Source organism: Bicyclus anynana, chromosome 14 (genome assembly GCF_947172395.1).
Source record: "Bicyclus anynana chromosome 14, ilBicAnyn1.1, whole genome shotgun sequence".
NCBI lineage: Eukaryota > Metazoa > Arthropoda > Insecta > Lepidoptera > Nymphalidae > Bicyclus > Bicyclus anynana.
In genome coordinates, this window is record NC_069096.1 from 2,148,181 (window position 1) to 2,173,254 (window position 25,074).

At 37.0% G+C, this 25,074-nt stretch overlaps 2 protein-coding genes across 5 annotated transcripts in view; one reads left to right on the plus strand and one right to left on the minus strand.

The window, feature by feature from the left end:
• The window catches only part of LOC112057887 (formin-like protein), a 98,991-nt gene that overhangs the window by 63,615 nt on the left and 10,302 nt on the right, over positions 1-25,074 (minus strand). The window lies entirely within an intron of this gene.
• On the plus strand, positions 945-3,887 carry LOC128198733 (piggyBac transposable element-derived protein 4-like). Its single transcript, XM_052885472.1, has 2 exons — positions 945-1,480; positions 1,762-3,887. The coding sequence occupies exons 1-2, from the start codon at positions 1,194-1,196 to the stop codon at positions 3,746-3,748; spliced, it is 2,274 nt and encodes a 757-aa protein (XP_052741432.1). The 5' UTR covers positions 945-1,193; the 3' UTR covers positions 3,749-3,887.

A 25,074-nucleotide genomic window follows, 5' to 3' on the forward strand; every position in this document is an offset into this window, starting at 1 on the left:
ACAAAAATCAAGTATGTATGTTTGTTGTTCCGGTCGAGAGGGTAAGTTAAGAGAATGCTACAAATCTATACTTAATATTATAAAGCTGAAGAGTTTGTTTGTTTGATTGAACGCGCTAATCTCAGAAACTACTGGTTCGATTTGAAAAATTCTTTTAGTGTTAGATAGCGCATTTATCGAGGAAGGCTATAGGCTATATATTATACCCGTGTTCCTACGGGAAAGGGAACCACGCGAGTGAAACCACGCGTCGTCAGCTAGTGAGAAGAATATGTAGAAACATTATTTTAAAAGCAAAATTTCTATAATAAAAGGATTAAATTGACTGTCAGTTTTATATCAATTATAACTACCGATTGTAATAAAGGCTTTGTAATTTAAACACCCCATACATGTTCAAATAAACAATACCAACCCAGCCTCGACAGTCGACCAGATGTGTGGAGATGAGTCACGTGGTTTCCTACATGTCAATTTCGTCTCGTCTCAGCTTTCGCGCGGTTAAATATGGAACCGAGTTGTGTTTACTGTTTACTTTTGGATAAAAGGATGCCTTTAAAATGTTACCTACGCAGTACGCACGTCCGGTTAAGTTATCTAACTCACTGAAATTGTACAAGCGAACGATCATGCTGCTTCGTAGCAATATAATGTTTACAGCTTTCAAAAAGCTGAAGAGTGAACTAAGTTAGTAAGAAAGATGCGATTTTATACATGCTGAACACAGAACTCGCCATTGTAGACGTTGTTTACAATGAGACTAAATGAAATTAAGACAATTAGCCACTTTTGCTCGCCTCATGTATAGACTAGTTAGTGTCACATATCTATGGTATAAAATCTTTGATATAAACCCACCGCCAAAGTGGCGGAGTTGGCCAATTTCTATGTTTCTCAGATTCGCGTTTTGACATTTTATTTTTGAGCGCGAGCGCCTATTAACACATTTAGTGCTCACTACTCGGATCCGAGTTGGGAGGGGGGATAGTAGCGGTGCCGCGCACTCGGATCCGAGTGACCGGCCTGTGCATTTTGTAGTAGTCAGTAAGCCGCCGGCGTTTGAGGTGAGTTTATGTTGGTTTGCGCGACCGCTCTGAAACATATTCAACTTACGAAAACGCGTATTGGTTTCATTATAACAGTGTAATTGTGACTTTTACACACGATCGTATCAAAGCTATTTTTGCACTAAAATGGACAATAAGGCTGGACCGTCTGGAAGTAAATCTACGAGTAGTTCTAGAAAAAAGCGTCGGCAAAGTGATGACTATGAGTCTGACTATAGTGATGAGGATGTGTATTCTCAAAGAGCTGATGAAGACTCTTCAAGTTCAGAGGACTCTTCTAGTTGCGGCAGTGATGATAGTATCTTTGATACTAGACTGAAGCAAAAGACGACCAGCCGTGTACCACCAGCTCAACCTTCAAGGTCATCTGCCCCAAAGACGACAAGCCATATACCACTAGCTCAACCTTCAAGGTATGACTAACTAATGATGTTATGAACGCATGACAATAAATATTTGAAAACAATGTGGAAAATGAAATCTCCGAGTGGGAATCGAACCCGTTCCTTCAGGATTCCATCCTTGACACTTTAATCACTAAGCCTCAAAAGCCAAATTCCTCATTGCTTTGAACCGTCTCAAAGAGGTGTAGTTACCATCAAAAAATGCTTAAAAATATTTATTATGAAATTAAATTGATTGAACTCAATAATAACAGTAAATTGTACTTAATTCCATTTAATTTTATTTAAAGGTCACCTGCCTCAAAGACAGTCAGCTGTGTACCACCACCTCAACCTTCAAGTTCATCTGCATCAAAACGTGGTTTATGTGAGTCAGATGGAAGGGCTATCATTCAATGTAAGCGATTAAGACCTTCATTTAGGGATGGCCCCACGCGTAATAATTCTACTCAATCGTTGAAGTTACCAGATCTAAATAGTTCCTCAGCATCGAAGTCAGCGCCTCGACTACTGGAATTTGATGGAGACGGTAGCTTTGAATTCAATTCTGAAATTGACTGCCGTCCTACATCGCCGAATATCGTACAGGACTATGGAGATTTTTTGCCGGATATACCAATTAACCCTACCAGTTCAACACCTAGCGTATCTCTTCTGAGATCCGATGCGATCACCCCCAACCTTTCGCCAGAACGTGATGACGTCTCTCCATCAATTATGGCTGTTCGGAGATCTGGAAGTCGTACTCCAGACTTACCCGATGATTTTTATCTATCACCCAATAACTCACCCTCTGGTCAAGGAGCCACTACCACCTGGAGCAGTGATCCAAGCTCCATGAAAAGCTTAGAGTTTACTAAGGAACAGGAACTCTTAGTGCCGCCTCCAACTGTTCCTTACGAAGCATTCCGACTAATGATTGATGACGAGTTGTTAGATCTTATAGTTCGCGAGACCAACGCGAACGCAATAAGAGTCGGTAATGCACAAAACGTCAAACAAAACTCCAGAATAAAATCTTGGAAAGATTTAACAAAGGAAGAACTGCTGACATTTTTAGGACTCCTTCTTCACACAGGAACAATTCGACTAAACCGTTTAAGTGATTATTGGAAACGACACTATTTGTTTAATATTCCATGCTTCGGACAATTCATGTCACGAAATCGTTTTTTACTTATTTTACGATGCCTACACTTTACGTCTGTAACCAGTGAAGAAGACCGTCTCAATAAAATCCGACCATTCATGGATCATTTTAACAATAAAATGAAAACTATTTACTGTCCAGGTAAAGAGCTATCATTGGATGAGTCCATGGTATTGTGGCGCGGTCGGTTGCTGTTCCGACAATATATAAAAAACAAACGGCATAAATATGGCATTAAACTCTATGTTTTAGCAGAACCAGATGGTACGGTCTTGAAATTTCAAGTTTACGCCGGTGCTAATGATGAGACATCAGGGCAAGGACATAGTAGTAAGATTGTCTTCAAACTACTAGAAGAGAGACTGGACTGTGGCCATCATGTATACATGGATAATTATTATAATTCTTATGGCCTGGCTGTGAAATTGCTAGATCGACAGACATACTGCACAGGAACGTTAAGAAAAAACAGGAAAGATAATCCCGTCGAAATTGGCTCTGTTTCACTGGAAAAGGGAGAAAACAAATCCTTGTTCTTGAACGGCGTTCATGTCGGAAAATGGAGGGATAAGCGATACGTTCTGTATATTTCTACAGAACACGGTAGTGAGATGATGGAGACTACTTCCAAAAGAGGATCTATAGTAGTGAAACCAATGGCAATCGTTCATTACAATAATTTTATGTCGGGTGTTGATCTTCAAGATCAGATGTTGGCATACTATCCAGTCCAAAGGAAGACGCTGCGTTGGTACAAGAAGCTGTTTGTGCATATGCTGCAAATGAGCCTTACTAATGCATTGCACTTGTACAATACATTTTCGGCGAATGACAAATTAAATCTATATGATTTCCGTATGAAGATACTGGAGAAGCTTTTACCTGATCCTAATGATGTAAATCGACGCAATGTTTTGAAAGTGAAACACGAACTCACAAAAATAGAAAAGACCCGGACGAGAGTTAAGACAGTAGGAAGAGTCACGAAACAAACTATCGAAGTGGTCCGAAAAGAATGCAAAGGTTGCAAATCACAGAAAAAAAGGGTGCAAACAATTTATGAATGTAAGCAATGTGAAGGTTCTCCAGGTTTCTGTACAAAATGTTTCTGCCTAGCACATTCATAATTGTTTTCATTAAATTTTATTGTTTTGTTACCTATGTGGTTAAAATTTTCAGAATATTTTTTATTCCTTTGTACCTTTATGTGAGTGACTCACCTTTATTCTGTGACAAGTTTTCAATTAAACTTATAATTATTACGTACTGATACTTTTGATTGTATGGCTTTGATTTGATTTTTGATAAATATTATTGTATCGCTCAGATTTATGAATGTCTTCCTCAATAAATAATTATTCAAATGCGCATTATATTTTATTTACTATCTATATCCCTATGTTACTTAGGGATAATACAGCATTTAAAATGTAAAAGAATTATCGAAATCTGTGGAGTAGTTCCATTCCAACCATTGCTGTCCCTTACGCTCGGATCCGAGTGACCGGCACCTGGCGCGCTATGTGCCTAACACTCGGATCCGAAAAAGGTTATTTTTTATTAAAAAAATAATAATAACAATATACTTTCATCCATATTTTTAAACATACCTATATACTTAATCAAAATACGCCTTAAAAAAATTTGGTTTCTGCCTAATTATTTTAATAATATCTTAAGCAGTGAATGTGTTAAGTTATGTACGACTACACAACGAGTATACGATTCGTCCTGAAAATTAAATTTTGAAAGTTTCCTTTTGTATATCTTTCCATTTATTAGACTTTCCTAATTGTTTATTATTAGAACCTAAGTTTGACGGCCTCCGTGGCGCAGTGGTATGCGCGGTGGATTTACAAAACGGAGGTCCTGGGTTCGATCCCCGGCTGGGCAGATTGAGATTTTCTTAATTGGTCCAGGTCTGGCATGTGGAAGGCTTCAGCCGTGGCTAGTTACCACCCTACCGGCAAAGGCGTACCGCCAAGCGATTTAGCTTTCCGGTACGATGCCGTGTAGAAACCGAAAGGGGTGTGGATTTTCATCCTCCTCCTTACAAGTTAGCCCGCTTCTATCTAAGAGTGAGATTGTAGTCAAGGGCTAACTTGTAACCAATATAAAAAAAAATAAAAAAAAAACCTAATTGTTTAATATTCAATTCCCCTCTAATGGAATCTTAAAGGCGTCACAAGAAGGTTTGGAACAGCAAGTTTTAACAGAGTCAACAGCTTAAGTGTTTATACAGTAAGACTGAAATAAAAATGTATGTACTAAACCCTCTCCCGCTGTACGCTTATGCCTTAACGCGTCATCTAAGCAACCCCCGCGGGGTCATTGTCCGGCGGAGTGGGCTCGGCTGAAGGCTTTCAGTGCGACACCACTTCGTTACTCGCGAGCTCTGGCTGCCGGCGCTGCCTCCCTAACGTCACTCGCCGAGATTTGAGGCTCTAACATTTAGAATGCAATGTAAAAATGAATAAATATATACACATCCCCAGCTAGACCCAAAGTATCTATATAGTGGAGTGCCTCCAAAGAGTAAAAAAATCTTTTGTAGGTTTGGCTCTTCTATAATAAGATCCCCAAGACTGTGATGGACCTGCCAATGCATAGCTTTAAGCAATGCGTTAAAAAACATTTACTTAGTCGAGGGTACTACAACATTGATGAGTTCCTTAATGATAAAGATGCTTGGAGGCCGTTGGATCAGCTTCCACCTTCACACAGGAAGTAAAACTATAAGAAATGTAAACAGTAATTGTTATCGATTGTAAATTATAGTACTGTATGACTTTTTCAAAAGAGCAACTGTTGAGTTTCTTGCCGGTATCTTCTCAGCAGAACCTGCCTTCCGAACCGGTGGTAGAATCTTTACAAATAGTCAACTGACGTGTCAAAAGTGCTTGTAAACTGAGCCTACTAGAAATAAATGATTTTTGATTGATTGATTGATTTGCCGTCAGGTTTATATATCGGAATCAAGGGTCAGTCAATAAATCTTTATATAAACTTTGGAAATGTGTTTATAATAGTATACAGAAAATGTTAGAAATTTCCCGCATTCGCGTGAAAATACAGAAATAAAATATATTTTATTATAACACTCACAAATAACGAGGCATTTTTAGTGGTAACAAAAATCAAAATCTGACGTCTCATTAAAAATTTATGCTTGGAATTACATTAAAATTAACGGGTAAGCATCCCCTGGAAAACAGGGCATGATTGATTTTTTATATAGAAAAGAAAAGAAAGAAAGAAAGCGAACTTCCCAGATAAGACTGACTAGTATACATACTCGTATGCTCGCAAACACAACCTTTCTCTTCGCCAGTCGGGTAAACAATATCAATTCCATAGACAAACGTAATCGATAGCGCTAAATCTGGACCCGACGAATTCGCACTCATGCAAAAGCAAGCAAAAAGTTGTACTTGGCAAAAAGCGATACACGATTCAGCGGTTTGATAAAACAAAACGCAAACCGCAAGCCAACTGTATCTGTTACCCGAGTGACACGAATACCGGCGAGCACTGAGCCACATTAAGGTCGATTTAATCGAATCTGTATAAAGTTTAATTAAACTTTAGAATAATACATACAGTGGCGTGCACAAGATTTTTAACTAGGGTATGCACTATAAGTACAAATTGTATGAAATGGGAAATTCCTCCTCCAATACAGGTACGTAATAAATCCCCAGCGTATGCTTTGCGTTTATGCATCTATGAAGTACGCCACTGAATACATACACAGTGAATGTCACAGAAAACTGTCAATCCTGAGGACTCAATAAAATGGAATACGTATTAGAGATGGAATTTAACATTTTTACAATATTTACGTATCATTATCATTATTGACAAATCATATTCGGCTCACTGTTGAGCACGAGTCTCCTCTCAGTATAAAAGGTTTTTCACGTCACTTTAAAATTCACGTCAATACGACGCTCCGTTTTGCCGTGAATGACGGACAAACAAACAGACACACACACACACACACACACACACACACACGCGCACACACACACACGCACACACACACACACACACTTTCACATATACAAGTATGGATACAGTAACACAGTAGTCAGCTAATAAAACTTTAACTTTAAGGACATGATGATTTTAATCGCGTAAGTCGTGGGATTTCGTTTTTTCAATTTCAATAATTTAAGGTCGAACACTTAATTAGCGTATAAAGGAATATAATTATCTCAGAAACAGCTAACTTTACTCAATTTTATCCAGTTTGTTTATAAAATAACCGCTGTTTATTCTCTCAAAGGATATAAGTGCAGTTAAAGGTCAGACCGTGATACAAAAAACAAGGTTAGCTGATAGTATCAAACGCAAAACGAGCATAATTACACAGAACCACGGAAGCAATTATCAGTTCACCGTGCAATTCATATTAGTGTTGTAGCATTGAAGAAGTTACAGTGTAAAATCAGTATGTACGTACAGTAAAATGCTAGAAACTAGATAAATCTGCAATTACTGTTGCAAAATGAATATTAAATTCAAACCATGAACATAACGACAAATGGACACATTTTTACAAGTATAAAACTCCAAGAAATGTTGAAAAATAAGTAAATTATCAAATAAGTGATTAAAATAAATTACTCATAAACATATAGTACGCATACAATGTCAATAAAATCTGAATCTACGTAAGTCGTAAACGACGTATAGTTAATCGAAAAATTATCCTACACTTTACATGTGAACCTTGAATAGTACAAAAAAGGACTTTTGGGGTAAAACATATTCAAAAATTATCAAAAACGAAACCCCAACTGGGACATTTCACGTACTACTTAACGATTCCAAAAATAAAGTTCAAACTCACAGCCACCCAAGGAGGGTACCAAACTCTATTTCCAATAATCGTGTACTGATTTAGCTGTTCAGAACAAAGTACAAACATCCTGCCGAATTGTGGTAATGCGGTGATAAAATCACGAGGCAATACAGGCCTGCGAGTTGTGACATCTGTCCAGAAACTGCTAATGTGAAATAATTTATTCATCGATGTGAACTAAATCAAGCTGCAGCACTGCAGCTGTTGAAAGCCATGTGAAACAGCACGACAAATGCACATTGGCTTTCGATAAAATTGACTTCAAGATAAGAAATAAATTACGAAGAAAAATTTCCAGATGTCAAAGAGACGAGTTTTGCGCAAAAATATCAATTACCAAGTCTAATCTTAGTCTTACTACAGTTAAAAAAACAGTAAGTAAATAACTACGCTACCAGTAGAGTTGTTGTTCGCTGACGCTAATAATCCCCAGCTAAAATTCCTAAGGTCTGAGATCCACCAGAGTGGAATGTGTATAAAATATGACGCATTGTTACACGTCTTAAGGATCTTCCTATAGTTGGGTCTTCAGCACACGAAACTACAAAATTTAATCGACATTAAATGACTTGCATCACTACAAGTAGCACTAAATGTAGCAAGCTCTATGCCAGCTGAAGTACATCCTTAAAATAACATCACTTGGCGCCGCATCGCTGACGTACAGCGCCTACACTGATAAACTGAGCGGGTTATTGGACCCGGTGATTACTTGTCGGGAATTGATTTTGACCTATCAGTCAGCTGGGCTTTTTATCGAACTTTTATTGAACATAAACATGTTATCAATACCTATTAGAAACTAATTTAAATTAACGGTATTATCCCACATATCTGCAATATCCAGAATTGATTTATGTAAACTTACGAGCAATTTTTAAATTCAAGAGGGGTACAATTTCTTATATTACCTACACACCTTTAGTAAGTCGTTTTATGGTTCTTAGTAAAAGATGCCAAACACATCAGATCAGGTAAAAGATCACTGGAAAGATCTGAAATGCCCTGAATGCCCAGTTTTTCCTTCCACCTTCAAGTAAAAAGTGAATAGACACCTTGTAGGCAACCATGCTCAGTAACTGCATCATCACTCATAATAAGGTGTGATTAAACCGTATATAAAACAGATTGAAACCACCGAAACCTTGAAAAACTACCGTCACTAATATACAAAAAAAAAACGTTCCGCTATCGCTTAAAAACAAAGAGCCGCAGCTTTGAAAGCGCATACGCCACGCATTACGCACGCGCAGCACGTTTGCCACTTCCTTCCCGTCCGCCGGGAATCGAAGCCGCTACTCACGATATGAACTAGAATACATCGCCTTCTCGGTTCACCTCCAGGGAGGCTCACAGTGTATTTATTTCTTCAATGCCAACGCAAAAGACCTGCTCTAAATTGACCATTAAAGTAAGTAGATTGATAGTTTGCGTCCCAAGACACTTGACATGATACTATAATATGTACTGAGAATAATGTATGTGACACGCAAACCCTGATTAAATAAATTAATATATGTTCATCATAAACAAGTGAATGAGTTAAATAAGTAAGAAAAAAAGAAAATCCGAGAGCGGTCAAAAGTGTTTTATTAAAATCTGAAATACTAGTGAGATATCAATTGTTTTGAGAATGAATACTTTTAGTAACACAAGAAACGAATATGCTGTATAATCACCCTAAGAATTCCATATAATTATATTTATCAATAAGGAAAGATGAAGAAATCCAAATACTGCTAAAATGTACTTTTAAAAAAAATAGAAAGTGTGCTTTTCCAAAGCCATCACAGTTCAAACTGCTGCTTACCTTATGGTAGAAGCATAAGCTGCCAAACTTTCGGCATTCATAAATGGAACTATGTCTATCAGCTCTTACACGTAGTCCAAAAGGCACAGATAGCAAGACATGAATGCCCCTAATGAATAATAGAGCAGCAATAGACGCAACAACATGTAATAACAATCAATATTTCACACAAAGCGATGTAAACAAAACGCTAACTAGATAGTATCGGACGTCAGGGACAATAACTCCAGTTGTACTTCGAGTTTCGCAACGCTTTGACTCACTCGCGTTTGTGTCAGGACAGCCAGACAGTTTATAGCATCTACAGATATCCCAATTTTCAGTTCCACGACTTTGGTCGGCCCCCCTGTTTGCACGTCTGTAATTTGTATTAGTTGGACCAACTCAAACTAATCCATATTGCCCTTTTCATCATTACTAAACAAATTTTAAGGGCCAGACTTCGTTATTTATAGGAGAGGAGATATAAAGCTTAGACCCACCACTCTATGCCAAATATAATGTTTGGTTTTGTTATTGATGATGAAGGAAATGACAGAGGCATATCTCCATTCTACGTTCTCCACCCTGAACTTGAATTTCCCAAGTCCAAGCTTAGATCTTTTTACTGACAATTACATAGAAGAAAGAAAAGCTCGGTTTTTCACAGGCTGACCCAGGACACAGACAGCGATATTTTCGATTCGCTGCTATTGGTCGATATTTGTTTTCATATTTTTCATTTATGGACGAGTGACAAAATCGCTGAACATTGATTCATGGCAAGAAATTTTTGAATAACAAAAGGGAAAGGTAATAAAGGCAAAGAACCCTTCGACCTTGAACTGCACAATTAAACTAAAGCCCAATCAGCAGCCATAAATAACTCCGCGACGTGCGTGTTCCGAGCCACTAACTAATTGTGGACAAAATCGATGAATCAATGAATCGATAACCGGCGCCGTTTGTGCTCGATTAATTCGTGGAACAAAGCACGTTGCCGCATTGAAATCGATATTGACTCAGACTATGTATATTGGAATCATAATGGCCACTAATGTGTTAGTGGAAAACCATGATAGAAAACATATACAATACTAACGGACGCCCGCGACTTTGTCCGCGTGAAGAAGTTTCTCACAAATCGCGCGGGACTAATGGATTTTACCGGAATAATAATAAAAATTTTAATAAAAAAAGATATAACCGACTTCAAAACCTAAAAACGTACCCACTAAACTAAAAAGTGAAAATAACATCATAATATGTTCTACCTGCTGATCAGTATGAAGGCGGTGCTAAGCCGGTGATGTATTAATTCAAGCCATGTGAGAATATCATATAGATTTAGATTTTGCAGACAGTGTTGTTTCATGTGGTCCTGTCAGAAATGGCTTAAATTAAGACAACACCGGCTAAGCACCGCCTTCATACTGATCAGCAGGTAGAACATATTATGATGTTATTTTTCACTTTTTAGTTTAGTTTTTCCTCACACAAAACTCGCTATTGTATTAAGCCGAATAAAGTATAGCTTGGCGTATCAAAAATTACTGTATATTTTAAATTCCCAGTATGGCTAAAACAAAATCTGTATCAACAATTGCAAAATAGGCTATGAAAAAATAATATAAAAACGCAGCAACCTGAGCCACCGCGACAAGACTTGCGGTTTTCATTAATCCGGCTCATGATAGCGAGGCCGAGGGCGAAAAATGTCTGCAACACAGACATATCGATTCAACTGCAGTCCAATAACTTGCCAATTCATTATTAAGGCGCAATTGATCAGGGGGAGAGATATGTTCACTACAGCCGAGAGTCATACAATCAAGTCACACAACTGTCTGTTTTTGAAATCGATTAAAAAATTAATAAGCAACCTACTATTTTTAACTTGAAACTATCTTGAGTTTCAAAACCAAATATAGTTTTTGTGGTGACTTATCGAAATATAATCTATACTAGGTAATATTAGTTTATGAGGTTGTAGGAGTTAATCTGTGGGTATACTAAACCGATTTTAAAAATTCTTTTACTGATAGAAAGCCATGATATTTGCGAGTGTCACAGGGTATAGTCTGCTAGTACATAACATTATGGTAAATCCTACATATTCACAATTGTCGCAAATTCTTGATATTTCATTGCCAATAATTGGTATTCTGAAAAGGCAAACATGACGAACGTCATATTCTGCCCAAAAATGAATTTAAGAAGATGTTGAGACAATTACTGTTGAATTGGTATTCCGTTTCAGTTAACGCACTACATGTGAGCTGCCAAAGTACCCCACGCTAGTTGCTACATTAGTTTAAATAAATATGACACAGTTGTACAATTTAGCGTGTTCCATATTCACCAAGAACTATGTTACATTTGACCGCATATGACCTAACGTGCACGTTTCCTGCTTAGAACCAATCAAAGGTACAGTGAACTAAAATACCTAGTTGTCTTTTATTGGACAAAATATGTTTAAAAGCGACATGTAAAACCTCAAATAAAACAAACATACGAAACTCCATAAAACAGTAAGTAAATGGATACGGACTTCCGAATTAGACGTTACTAAAGGTTCTAAATTAGATTTCGATTTCTCGAATATTTAGAGAAAGCATATTTTTACAGGGTTTCAGTATTAGACTTTCTGAAATTCTATGTGTGATAATTTTTTTATCTATAAAGAAAGGTCTCGTCGCAGTCAAATTTAATATTAGATATCTACACAAATTCATGGGTGATTGTTTAAGATTTTAATGCATTTTTCAAACATATTCTCGCGACTGTAGAATCCCTCGATAGAAAGTGCTAATTCAGACTTTAGCAAACGATAGATGTCGCTTATTCAATGCTTACCTATTTGATTTCGGTATTATCACCTAGTCTAGTTTCCACAGTAAACTAACGTCGGAATCGCTTATAGACTACAAGGCCTTTAACAAAAATTACCTGTGAAATAAAACAACCTGAATAACGCTTAGAAGGCTGTAAAGGTTGAAAGCCTTACTCTTCACTCGCGCACTCACCTGTATATAGTGCTCAGAGTTATTTTCTAATATAGTAATAGCCTTCTAAGCGTTATTCATGTTGGTTCATTTCACATGTAATTTTTGTTCAAGGGCTTGTAGTCTATTAGCTACAGAATAACGGATTGTCAGTTGTAAAGTTTTATGAAGAAGAAGAGAAGATGTATTTTGTCGCAAGTGTTAAGAATCTTCAACAAATATTGTCAGTCTCGATCAATATCAATGTGTACGTAGGACAAGTTCCTAAAATATGCGCGAGACTTAAATAATGTCATAATCCTCATTAAAACTAAGAGTTCAAGGAGGAGTACGTATTACGCAATCTAAATGTCACATAATAAGGGCGATTAGATAGGGAAGTGAGTTAATAGACCTAATTACAGCTTTCCAATTGCAACACAATTGTTTAGGAGCCAGCTACCGTGACGATGCAGCAGCTACGGTTGCCATTCGTCATATTATATCTAGGCATCTATTTCGCAAGCCTTTGTCACATTTAATGTGGATATGTCACGGTATAATCTGGTCCCTTTCTTAGGGAGAAAGTATACGCAACGCCCTGTGAACTATCTACAGTCTACGAGACCATGTGGTCTGGTGTTTATTGATAAAAGCATGCACTTTCCGTATCACTTCCTCTGCTCCAATGCGAGCTTGACGAGACGAGGTTTCTATCAATATTTAATAGATGTTAACGATAATGATGATTAACTATAGATTTTTGCTGTAATTTCTAACTCTGTGGCCGTGCTACTTGATGATACACCTGTAGTTACGTATTCCACTATCTGTCTGTTGTAATAAAAGAGTTCGAGGTTTATAGGGCACGCCCACAGTTTTGATTATAATTGTTGGTGCGCACGCCATAAGGTCATTGCTTATACAAAAATTGCGAGCCGTGGGCCACATTAGGCAGAGATAACGTTATGTTTTAATGGTCCCCGATAGCTGGTACTACGTCGCAAATTTACATAAACCCAGATAATTAATGTGAGGTTGGTGTTATACTAGCGGATGCTCGCGACTCTGTCCGCGCGAAATTCTGTTTTTCACAAATCCTGTATGGATTCTGCCGACTCGTAAAGTCCTATCTCTTTGTCGATAGCTCTGTAATCCTGTACGCCTAACGTGTGAAGATATATCTCCTGAATAGGAATATACACAACCAATTACGGCACAACCATTGCATTGGGAGGAAAGAGATGACAACTCCGCCGCCATTAGTCGATATTTTATTTCTTTTCACTTGGTCGCATGCTAGGTCTACTGTAGCTGCTTTCTCACAAAACGCAGGTTTTTGGTGACACACCAATTAATTACCCATGACCACGATACCGGTGTACACACTACATACGTTTTGCGGAACACTGGTCTAAGACTGCTGCTGTGTGTCTTTGAGCCTTCTTACGAGGCCCATAGTTAGCGACCAAGTCTCGGAACCATAGGTCATCACTGGCAACACGCACTGTTCGAAGACTTTTGTCTTCAGTCACTGAGGAATTTCGGATGAAAAGTGTCACGAGTGGTGATAATTAAAATAAAAAAAACTCAAAATTAAAGTGACGAGGGTACCAAACGCGCCTTGGTCCGAAAACAGCCCACAACAAACCCAGCCAGTGTTTTAACTCAGACAGGACAACTTTTCATGTCCAGATGTCTGACTCAAAACCCTGAACTGAACTGGACTGACTGAACAAACGAGGCAGTTCAATAAATAATAAGGGTGAGACCAGACGAGCGTAATTTTATGAGTTGTCAGTTGCGTAATTTCGGTCGCAGAAATTCGCGTGTAGTCGGAACACAGCTCATTTTGCGGCACCGTGTGGCAGGAACTGGACTTTTGTATGATACCGAATGCAGCAGAAATTACGCGACTGACAACTCACAAAATTACGCTCGTTTGGCCTCACCATAATTCCATGCATGGATTTGTTTACGAAACGATATCATACTTGTATGAAGGTCGTTTCCTTTTTTTCCAAAGCCAAATACGGCAACTGTACTTGCAAGGAACTGGTCGCGCCTCACGTTGTAATATACTCCGGATCGTGCCGCGCGCGTGAGGCTGGAATTTTAATTTGTCCGAGGAATACTTCGTTAATTAAAAACGCTGTTGTATGCGTTCTTGAATTAAACTCACCGACAGGACATTTATACGCACCTTTCTTTTATTTTTCGTCGCTTAATAGGGTAGTTGACACTTTATTTTAAAATGCATAGTTCTTTATCGTTCTACTAGATCGATTTTTTTTCGAGACGTGATTACTTGAAAATTTTAGTTTTTATTAATATTTTTGACAATACGAGCTTAAACGCCTGACGGCCATGATGATGGTCTATGTTTCAACTGTTTCATATCGTCATTATAACAAATCCCTTACAAACGGAGCGTTTAACAAAAATATTAGTTAACAATTAGTTTGTCGTTTGTCGTCGTCGTAGTCAGTACGACTAAACGTCAGACTAATTCCAAACGTCAAAAACGCTGTCGTCCATTTTGTGACGTCACAATGTTACTATAAAGTAACATTGTGTGGTTTAAAGTACAATTTAACTGTTTCATGACGTCACGTTAATAAATACTTTACCAAACGGAGCGTTTGACAAAAATATTAGTTAACAGTTACTTTGACGTTTAGTACATCAAGTAACATTGTGACATCACAAAATAGACGACGGCGTTTTGACGTTTGGAAATTTTTAAAAAATACCTGATTACTAAATTAAGTTTTATAAGAAATCCTTAAATTTTATTAATTAATATTATCTATATATTCTACTACCCTTTTGGTAGCAAAAGGTAATAAATTAATTAATTACTTTCAGTATTACTCGTAAGTTTCCTGTATCTACTGAAACAAACCCCACCATACAGAACATAGTGAATGAAAATAAAACGGATCCGTCGGGCCAGTCTTCACATAAATGCACTTCAAACGGTTCCCAACAAAGGGAGAGCATTAAAAGGTCGGTTGGCGGCCACATGTGGCAGTGACGTCAGCATCAGCTGTAGATACACTCTGCGTGACTTGCCATTGGAGGCATGTGAAATGTCGATACTGAAAATATCGATAAGTATTCTTTTAAAGAAATAAAAAAAATTACTTTTCAAAGCAACATGAAAAAGGAAAGGCATTTCATAAAAAATTATTACTTTAGTACAGATATTTCGATTATACTTTAGTATACATATGGAATACGAGTACTTGGTATTAAATATGTTTCAAATATCTAAGTACACGTATTTGTGGATAGTTTTATTTAAGTACTATCTGACGCCGCGCGGTTTCACCCGCTTGGTTCCCGGTCCCGTAGGAATACGGGGACAATATATAGCCTATAGCCTTCCTCGATAAGTTGGCTATCTAACACTGAAAGAATTTTTCAAATCAGACCAGTAATTTCTGAGATTAGCGCGTTCAAACAAACAAATTCTTCAGCTTTATAATATAAGTATAGATTACTTTTAATCCAAAGATACTAATATTATAAAGGCGAAAGTAAGTCTGTCACCTTTTTACGGCTTAATGACTGAACCGAAAAATACGAAATGTGGCATAGAGAAAAATAGAACTTGGGACAAAACATAGGCTATTTTTATCCCGGAAAAATCCATAATTCCCGCGGGATTCGTAAATAACAGAATCCACGCAAACGGAGTCGCGGGCGTCCGCTAGTTATTTATACACCGACGATGTATGCATATTCGTATCGATAAATCAATCTGTGTAGCACGTAGCACATCACTAGTCTCTAGTGCAGATAGATTTCTTTCATCTTAATTAACATCAGTTTGACGTAACTCTTTTAACTTATAAAATGACTGTACACATAATAAACCGCAGATATAATCGTATGTTATTCAATAGCAAAGCTTGGATTAAATTGGGAATATCCAGTTTTCGGAAGTCAGTTTTTAAAAGATATTATGAAAATTTGACGGCCTCCGTGGCGCAGTGGTATGCGCGGTGGATTTACAAGACGGAGGTCCTGGGTTCGATCCCCGGCTGGGCAGATTGAGATTTTCTTAATTTGTCCAGGTCTGGCTGCTGGGAGGCTTCGGCCGTGGCTAGTTACCACCCTACCGTCAAAGACGTACCGCCAAGCGATTTAGCGTTCCGGTACGATGCCGTGTAGAAACCGAAAGGGGTGTGGATTTTCATCCTCCTCCTAACAAGTTAGCCCGCTTCCATCTCAGACTGCATCATCACTTACCATCAGGTGAGATTGTAGTCAAGGGCTAACTTGTAAAGAATAAAAAAAAAAATTGAAATCCATTAACTCAAAGTGGGCAAGTAAATATATAAAAAAAACTTTTCAAGAACTTTTAAATGTCAAACCTGTATGTTCGTAATGACTCTACTATCGCTTAGGAAGGTAGATTCTACGGAGAAAGGATTCGGCATAAAATTAAAAAAATGGCGCATTGAAGAGTTCGCTATAAACAATGTATTATATTAAAAAAAAAGTTTAGAAAAGCTCATACTGAGGTACGATTTCGTAACATGCCTTAGATAACGTGACCTTTAATTTGGATAAGCGCACAAATGTCAAGTTTGCGCTAGTGTCACGTGTCGAGGCATTTGGCTTTGCGGCGGCGATCACTTGACATTTAGTGCAATCCGACACAGTTATGCACACACCATAAAAAGTCAACGGGGACATTGGAACGAGTAAACGCCATTGGGAATTAACTGTCTACAAACTTACGATGAGTACTAAAATGTGTGCAACAGGGTAGTTGACTGATATCAAATTTAATATAAACAATATCCTGTAATTTCGTATACGTAGACATGGATTAAGGGTTCGAAATATATGGATATTGGATATTATTTAATAAAAGTTAAGGATTTCTTTCTTCTTAGAGTGCCTCTCCATTACTGAAGGTCGGCGGTCAGCTTTCTAAACTTTTCCTTGTCCATGGCTAAGCGGAAAAGTTCTTCGACTGTCTTTATGCCAGTCCACTCCCTTATATTTCGTAGCCAGGACTTCTTTCTTCTACCTACACCTCTTTTTTCCAAACGTCAAAAACGTTGACGTTCATTTTGTGACGTCACAATGTTACTTGATGTGTTAAAGGAATAAACGTCAAACTAAAATTTAAACTAATAAGTAATTTTGACGGCCGCGTGGCGCAGTGGGCAGTGACCCTGCTTTCTGCATCCACGGCCGTGGGTTCGATTCCCACAACTGGAAAATATTTGTGTGATGAGCATAGATTTTTTCCAGTGTCTGTGTGTATTTATACATTATATAAGTATTTATATATAGTATATAAATGTATATGAATATTATAATATAAACTATCTTAGTACCCATAACACAAGCTACTCTGTATGCTTACTTTGGGGCTAGATAGTGATGTGTATTGTTTAAGTATATTTATTTATTTATTTATTTATTTGACAAACTTTTCAGTTTTCATATTTTATGCAGTCGGGTTTTTTATTTCTTTCATTATTTTATTTATTCTTAGTCTATGTTATATCTCTGTCCCTCTGTATAGATGTGCATCACTATTTCTATAAATAGCTACGACCTTTTATCATATTTTACCACTATAATAATGTTAGCTGTTAATATCAAAATTTGACGCTAGAGCCGTAGGTACACTTGTTAGCACAAAACAAATCGATCGATACATTCGATTAGAAAATAACAAGCGTTGGATTAAAAACCTGAAGCGGCTACACGTAGAGAAAGCGTGTTGGCCCAAATTTAAACACATTAACTACTATCGGCTTTATGAACTCTGAAATAAGATGATCGCAAGGTACACTCGACTACAAATTAAACTAATTGAAATTTTATATTAAACATTATGTGTCGAATATAATTGATTACATATGCGTTAGGCATTTGAAATATATTAAAATGATATAGACCTTGCACTGGGTGATACTTTGTGCTATACTCCAGACCCCCTAGTCACGGTTTTTTTCTGTCCTGGTTATACAGGCAAGATAAATGACTTGGGGTATAGGAAATAATAGAATGTTAACAAGTTACGACCGTTACGATTACTTACTGGCCTATTCACTAATTTGGTATTTATTAACAACCTATTAAAATAAACATCAAATCAACTTAGAAATCTCATCTACCTACTGTATGATATCCACAAAGAGTTGTCAGTAGGTACGCGATGACATTAGTAACACAGAATCTCAATTTCGTATAAGTCAACTAACATTCGTCTAAGATAGTGAATTGGCCTGCTGAGCCAATTTAAAAAACATAAAACCCTAGTTGACCCCCAAACTTTATCGAACCCAGGACCTCTTAAAAAAACACAGCATTACCCAACTACGCCGGGGGTCATTAAAAAAAACTTTCACACCTTGTTTAAATGGTGGCCACTGTACATAATTTTGTACACACCACCTACATCAATTCGGAACCGTCAAGGTCAATGACCCGTTCAAAAGTCAACACAAATGAAGCGCCAGTGAGTACGAGAAAAAAAAAAGGGACACAAAAAAAAGTTTATCGGCAAGACGTTAAGCTGACGTGAATCACTACTTAAGATATAACGAGCTGGCAAAAAAGTGTTTGCACTGGCGCTTCGAGTATGTACCTGCCTACCGACTTTACCTTCACACTTTCCAAGTGCCAGTGAGCATTGGCGCATCTAGGATTATTTCTTAGGGTGGACCTGGACCCCGACATCAAGTCTATTTATTAGTATCATAATATCCCAGTATCCTAGGGTGGGTACAGGTTCATTCTGGGTGGGCACAGGTCCATTCTAGGGTGCCCCCCCCCCCCTTGTGCCTATGTCAGTGAGTGTGTCCTTTCAAGTTCATTTGTACTATACGTTTTTTTTTTTACTCTTTACAAGTTAGCCCTTGACTACAATCTCACCTGATGGTAAGTGATGATGCAATCTAAGATGGAAGCGGGCTAACTTGTTAGGAGGAGGATGAAAATCCACATCCCTTTCGGTTTCTACACGGCATCGTACCGGAACACTAAATCGCTTGGCGGTACGTCTTTGCCGGTAGGGTGGTAACTAGCCACGGCCGAAGCCTCCCACCAGCCAGACCTGATAGGTAGACTTAGCTTAGAAGCATTTTTATCTGTTTGACTGTACTTCCGATTTCGAAGACAGAATATCTACAGAGATCGACTGGGAACCGACAGATAGATTAACGAGTGTGTCCTTTCAAATTCATTTACTATAATTATGTAGACTTAGCTTTGAAGCGCTTTTAAAAAGAAAGACAGCTTAGATTGCTTCTAAGCTGTCTTTCTTTTTAAAAGTTTATCTGTTTGACTGTACTTCCGATTTCGAAGGCAGAATCTACAAAGATCGACTGGAAACTGATAGATACATTAACGAGAGTGTCTTATCAAAATTCATTTACTTTAAGTAGAGTTAGCTTTGTCGGTAGGGTGGTAACTAGCCACGGCCGAAGCCTCCCACCAGCCAGACCTAGACAAATTAAGAAAATCTCAATCTGCACAGCCGGGGATCGAACCCAGGACCTCCGTTTTGTAAATCCACCGCGCATACCACTGCGCCACGGGAGCCGTCAGGCCGTCAATTACATAAACAAACAAACAAATCTTATGAGCTGTGTGCAAGATCAACGCGGGAAATGTAAGAAAACGCAACGTCTCATGTCCGGTCCGGCCCAGACCGTCACGGCACCGCGCGCGCACGGTCAAGGCTGTCATACTACTATACTATCGCTCTCAATCTCAAGTATTACATACGCGAAACATACAAAATAAAATGTATTTAATAATAATAATAATAATAAATACATATACTTAAACAATACACATCACTATCTAGCCCCTAAGTAAGCATACAGAGTAGCTTGTGTTATGGGTGCTAAGATAGTTGATATTATAATATTAATATACAATTATATACTACATATAAATACTTATATAATGTATAAATACACACAGACACTGGAAAACACCCATGCTCATCACACAAATATTTTCCAGCTGTGGGAATCGAACCCACGACCGTGGACGCAGAAAGCAGGGTCACTGCCCACTGCGCCACGCGGCCATTTATTTATTTAATCAGGGAATGAAAGAAATATAATACAGATTTTAGTACCAATGATGGCAACCCTAAGCATGCTAAGTAAAGTAAAGGCAAGATATTAGCCGCGGGTATTAGTTTGCATCGTAGTACAAAAACCATGAAGATTTATATTGAATGCCGCATGTAATTTCCTGTAATATTCCACCACGCGTGTATCTACAGGTTCTATTAATCAAGCTATGGTAGAATAAGTAGTGTGACATCGATTTTTGCACTATGTTCAATTTATTTTTATAGCAATACTTCAAATAAAAAATCAAAACTCGTTTATTTAGGATTAGTTTACAAAGAATTTTGACACGTTAAGTTTGACTATTAGTAGAGACTCTATCACCGGTTTGCAATGCAGGTTCTGCTAACTACGACACGACATGCGTTGCTCTGCGAAATACAGTCGTTAAAAGTAAAATAATTGCTATAATAAAATTAATTTGTTGATGCCTATTCATTTCTGCAGCCAAGCACTAATTTAAAGTCGTTGATGACATGACATTGACCATTGTTATGAGAATTAACTAAAAAAACATCGACACTCTTACATTACTTTTTTAAGTATTTAAATCTATGCAGGTACTTATTAAAAATGCAATATACAAGTATTTTTACACGCCACATAGTTTTACGCAACAATTAAAATGCAATAAAAGAATTTTTTAAATTAATTTAAAATTCAGGGATAGCTGGTAACTCATGTGAAACTTTTAAGGAATTCTAAAAGTTGGCTTATTAAAGTGTCATATTTTAAATTCCAGAGTAGGCATTTATTGCATGTCACTTAGAAGACAGCACTGGTATTTCTTTGCAAAAGATGTGTAAGAGCAAACGTATAAAGCAAAATAATAAAAAAATACAACCGACTTCAAAATCACAATAATGTTTCTACTAAACTAAAAAGCGAAAAATAATATCGTACTTGCAAACTTCTGAATGCCCAATAACATGGTAGCTACTGTACACTATTGAGGAGTAACTTTAACTGTCTTTCGTCTCTATCATGAGATTCCGACGAATTGATAACCTCCTACTTTTTTTGAAGTCGGTTAATAAAAGACACTGCAAGACACCGGGAGGGTTTCCATCCCTACGACATTGACATCCTTAGAACTCATAGAAAGCGATTTGCTTCTTCGTTTCTTATACGCATGACTAGGGCATAGAACTCTCCCTAAGCCAGTATTTCTTAATTTAATTTCACAATCTGGGCATCACTAAGGTGACAGTGAATAGACATCTTCTAGGTATGCGCGTTGCACCGAGGGCCACATTTACACTTACCATCAAGTGAGATCATGGTCAAGCGCGAGCTTTTTATTTATTATTTATAATATTAATGTCAGAAATAAAAATAAAATTGTTGCACATCACACTAGGTTACAAAAAATTAGTAATTCTTTTAAGGGCAATTGCATACGTTTTTATAATAAACTGCCACATGAAATCACTGGCATGTCTCTCAATAAGTTCAAAGTTTTTATTAAACGTAAGCTTATAGAAAAGTCTTTAAGTTTTATTTATTATTTTTTATAGAAAAGTCATATTATAGTGTCAATGATTACGTGAATGACAAAATTGCTTGGAAATGAAATGTATTACATGACAGGCTACTTATATACCTATTGTTAAATGGTGATAAACTAAAAAAGGATAAACCTGGCTGAGTTTGTTGTGGGCTCTTCTCGGACCAAGGCGCGTTTGGAACCCTCGTAACTTTAATTTTAAGTTTTCGAATAATTATTATCACCATTATCTTAAGTTTAATATTATTACGACGTTTCGAAAGAGCTTGTAAACTAAGCCTATTTGAAATAAATGAATTTTGACTTTGACCTTTATGAAAAATAAAAAATAATGTAATCGTCAATTTATTTTAATATTACGGAAATGTGCATGCCGTGTCTACCTTCATTTGATTGTGCAGAGCCTTGTGTTTGGGTTTTTTTTAGATTGTATTTGTGTAAATGCTGCGACAGTCACTGGTGGACCAAATAAATAAATAAATAAATACATTATGAAGCGATACTATATAAGCACGGTCGCATATGGTCACCCTAGCGCCGGCACCGGTCATGCTGCATTCCTGCCACCTGCCGCACATCTACATAACGCGCTCAGACGTTTTCCAATGCTACGAGAAAACCTCCGCGTTATCGTATGGAAAACAGATAGTGCAACTGTTATGAAATTATAATTAAAAATATTTTACCGACTTAGGCAAAGGGTGTTTTGTATTCCATCGATGTTTGTAAGTCTAATTTCAGAACTATGACAGGTTTGTATGATAGTACGTTCACGATTTTATCAAAAACCACTAATCCGATGGTGATTTATCTTAATACTAGATGACGCCACGCGGTTTTACCCGCTTGGTTCCCGTTCGCGTAGGAATATGGGGATAATATGTAGCCTAAGCCTTCCTTGATAAATGGGCTATCTAACAATGAAACAAATTTTCAAATCAGACCAGCAGGTCCTGAGATTAGCGCGTTCAATCAAACAAACAAACTCTTCAGCTTTATAATATAGTATAGATATAATTGCGAAAGGTCATTCATCACGAAATGTCGAAAAGCCATCAATGCACAAAGATGAAATTTAGCAGGGAGGTAGTTTATAGTTGGTAGGTGTACGCTAAGAACGGATTTTGCGATAGGGCCTGATTAAGGGCGGACGAAATCGCGGGTGTCTGCTGGTAATATTATAACGCCTTTTTATTAGGGGGGTTAAGAAAAGGTATAATTTAAAGGCGGTTGATTGCCTACGACTTCGTCAGCTTTTTTTTTTCACTACGATTAGATAATTGTAATTTCAACAAAAGTCCAATATATTTGAAGCTGAGTCCAATTGCTGGGTTTTTGTGGGCTCTTTTCAGACCAAGGCGCGTTTGTAACCCTCGTAAGTTTTATTTTAAGCTTTCGACCAATTTATTATTTACTTGACTTCAATTACTCCAAGCTGATGTTAATATTGTGATTTAATTCAACCTGCGAGTCTCTGCATCACAATGGATTCGAGTCCTAACTAAAGATTTCGTATAAAACTTAATTTCAAAATCATGTGATTTTTTAAATTTTGTCAAAAACGCTGTCGCCCATTTTGTGACGTCTCAGAGTTACTTGGTGTACTAAATTAGCTAATAATTTTGTGAAACGCTACGTTTGGTAAGGGATTAGTTAACGTGACGTCATGAAACAGTTGAAATACCTATAGACCATCGTGGCCGACAGCGTTTTGGCTCGTATTGTCAAATAAATATTTAAAAAGTAAAATTTTCATGTAATCACGTCTTAAAAAATATGATAATTTATTTTCAATCCAGTAGAACGATAATGATCAAAATAAGACCATTAAAAAAAAAATTAAATAGCCTATTATAATATAGAGTAATAAGTATGATTCCACATCTAACACAGTAGCATTTAGCTATTAACCGTGGTGTACAACGAATCAACAATTCTGGAGGTATCTTTTAAATCCACCATGACATTACTCTTCTCTCTCTCTGCGACAATTTGCGTGTCTATGACCACGGCGCACGTTTATGTCATTAATGCGCTTTTTGCACCGCTCTCGTGGACAACAAAACCCCGCAGCCGTGATAGACGGGACAAAGGGAGACATTGTAAAGCATTGTACTAACGCGTTCCTGAAAGATTCATGATTGCATTGGTACTGTCGATTTTGAATGTTCAAGTTTAAGTATATTTATTTATTTATTTATTTATTAGTTTTGCTTACATTATTACTTTTCTAAAGGGACTCATATTACGGAATAAATCAGATTATAACATTATGTATAATTTATACCAATATAAAGCTCACGAATATGTCTGTTTGAAATATGACAAATTGTGGAAAGGTATTAGGCTATTTTAACCATTTTTCTATTTTTTGTAAGGAATTCTTTTTTTAATCTTCAGATTAGCGCAATCAAATTTATACAATCTAATAATATAAAAGCTATTTTTAAACCGAACGAACCAATTACGACAGGCAATCGGACAAAAATTCAACCAATTCGCTAAAAGACAAACAAAAAAATCAAGTCAATCAAGAAAGAATAAAACATAAATTCCTCTTGTATCGTCAATTTTCAGTTCAGTATTTTATTCTTGTCCAGTTGTCACTAACATCATGTCACGTTAAACCAATGTCACCTAATCACGTGTAATTGGGCTACCGCTATGTTGTCATGTTGTTGGTGCAAAAAACATTTTTGCTGTAGTGTCAGTAAACTGTCAACTGTCAATTAAGTATTGCAGCTTCTTTTGGAAATATATTAATTAGTCCTATACAATGTTACATTAGATAATTCATTATATTTTTTTATTTTCTTTATAAATCTATATGACTATATAATATATTTCATTTGGCTTCGTTATAACCGCTCTATATTTTAAATATCTCCATCGCTACATTTCTATAAATTATTAAGCAAAACTTTAGCAATGTAGATTTGTTAATATTCAAGTGTTATAATCTGTGTTACAACATTTAAGTACTTAATGTTGACTTTTACTAACTTTCACGTGTTACAATTTTCAAAAAAAAAAAATATAAACAATTCTTCAAAAAAATAGTTTTTTTTAAACGAATTATTTTCTCACAAACAGTAAGTACTAAACTTCCCAACAAAATGTTCCACCCATCCAAATCATGTTAATAGAAGCCGTTTGTATTGTATCAGACCTTTCGACTCT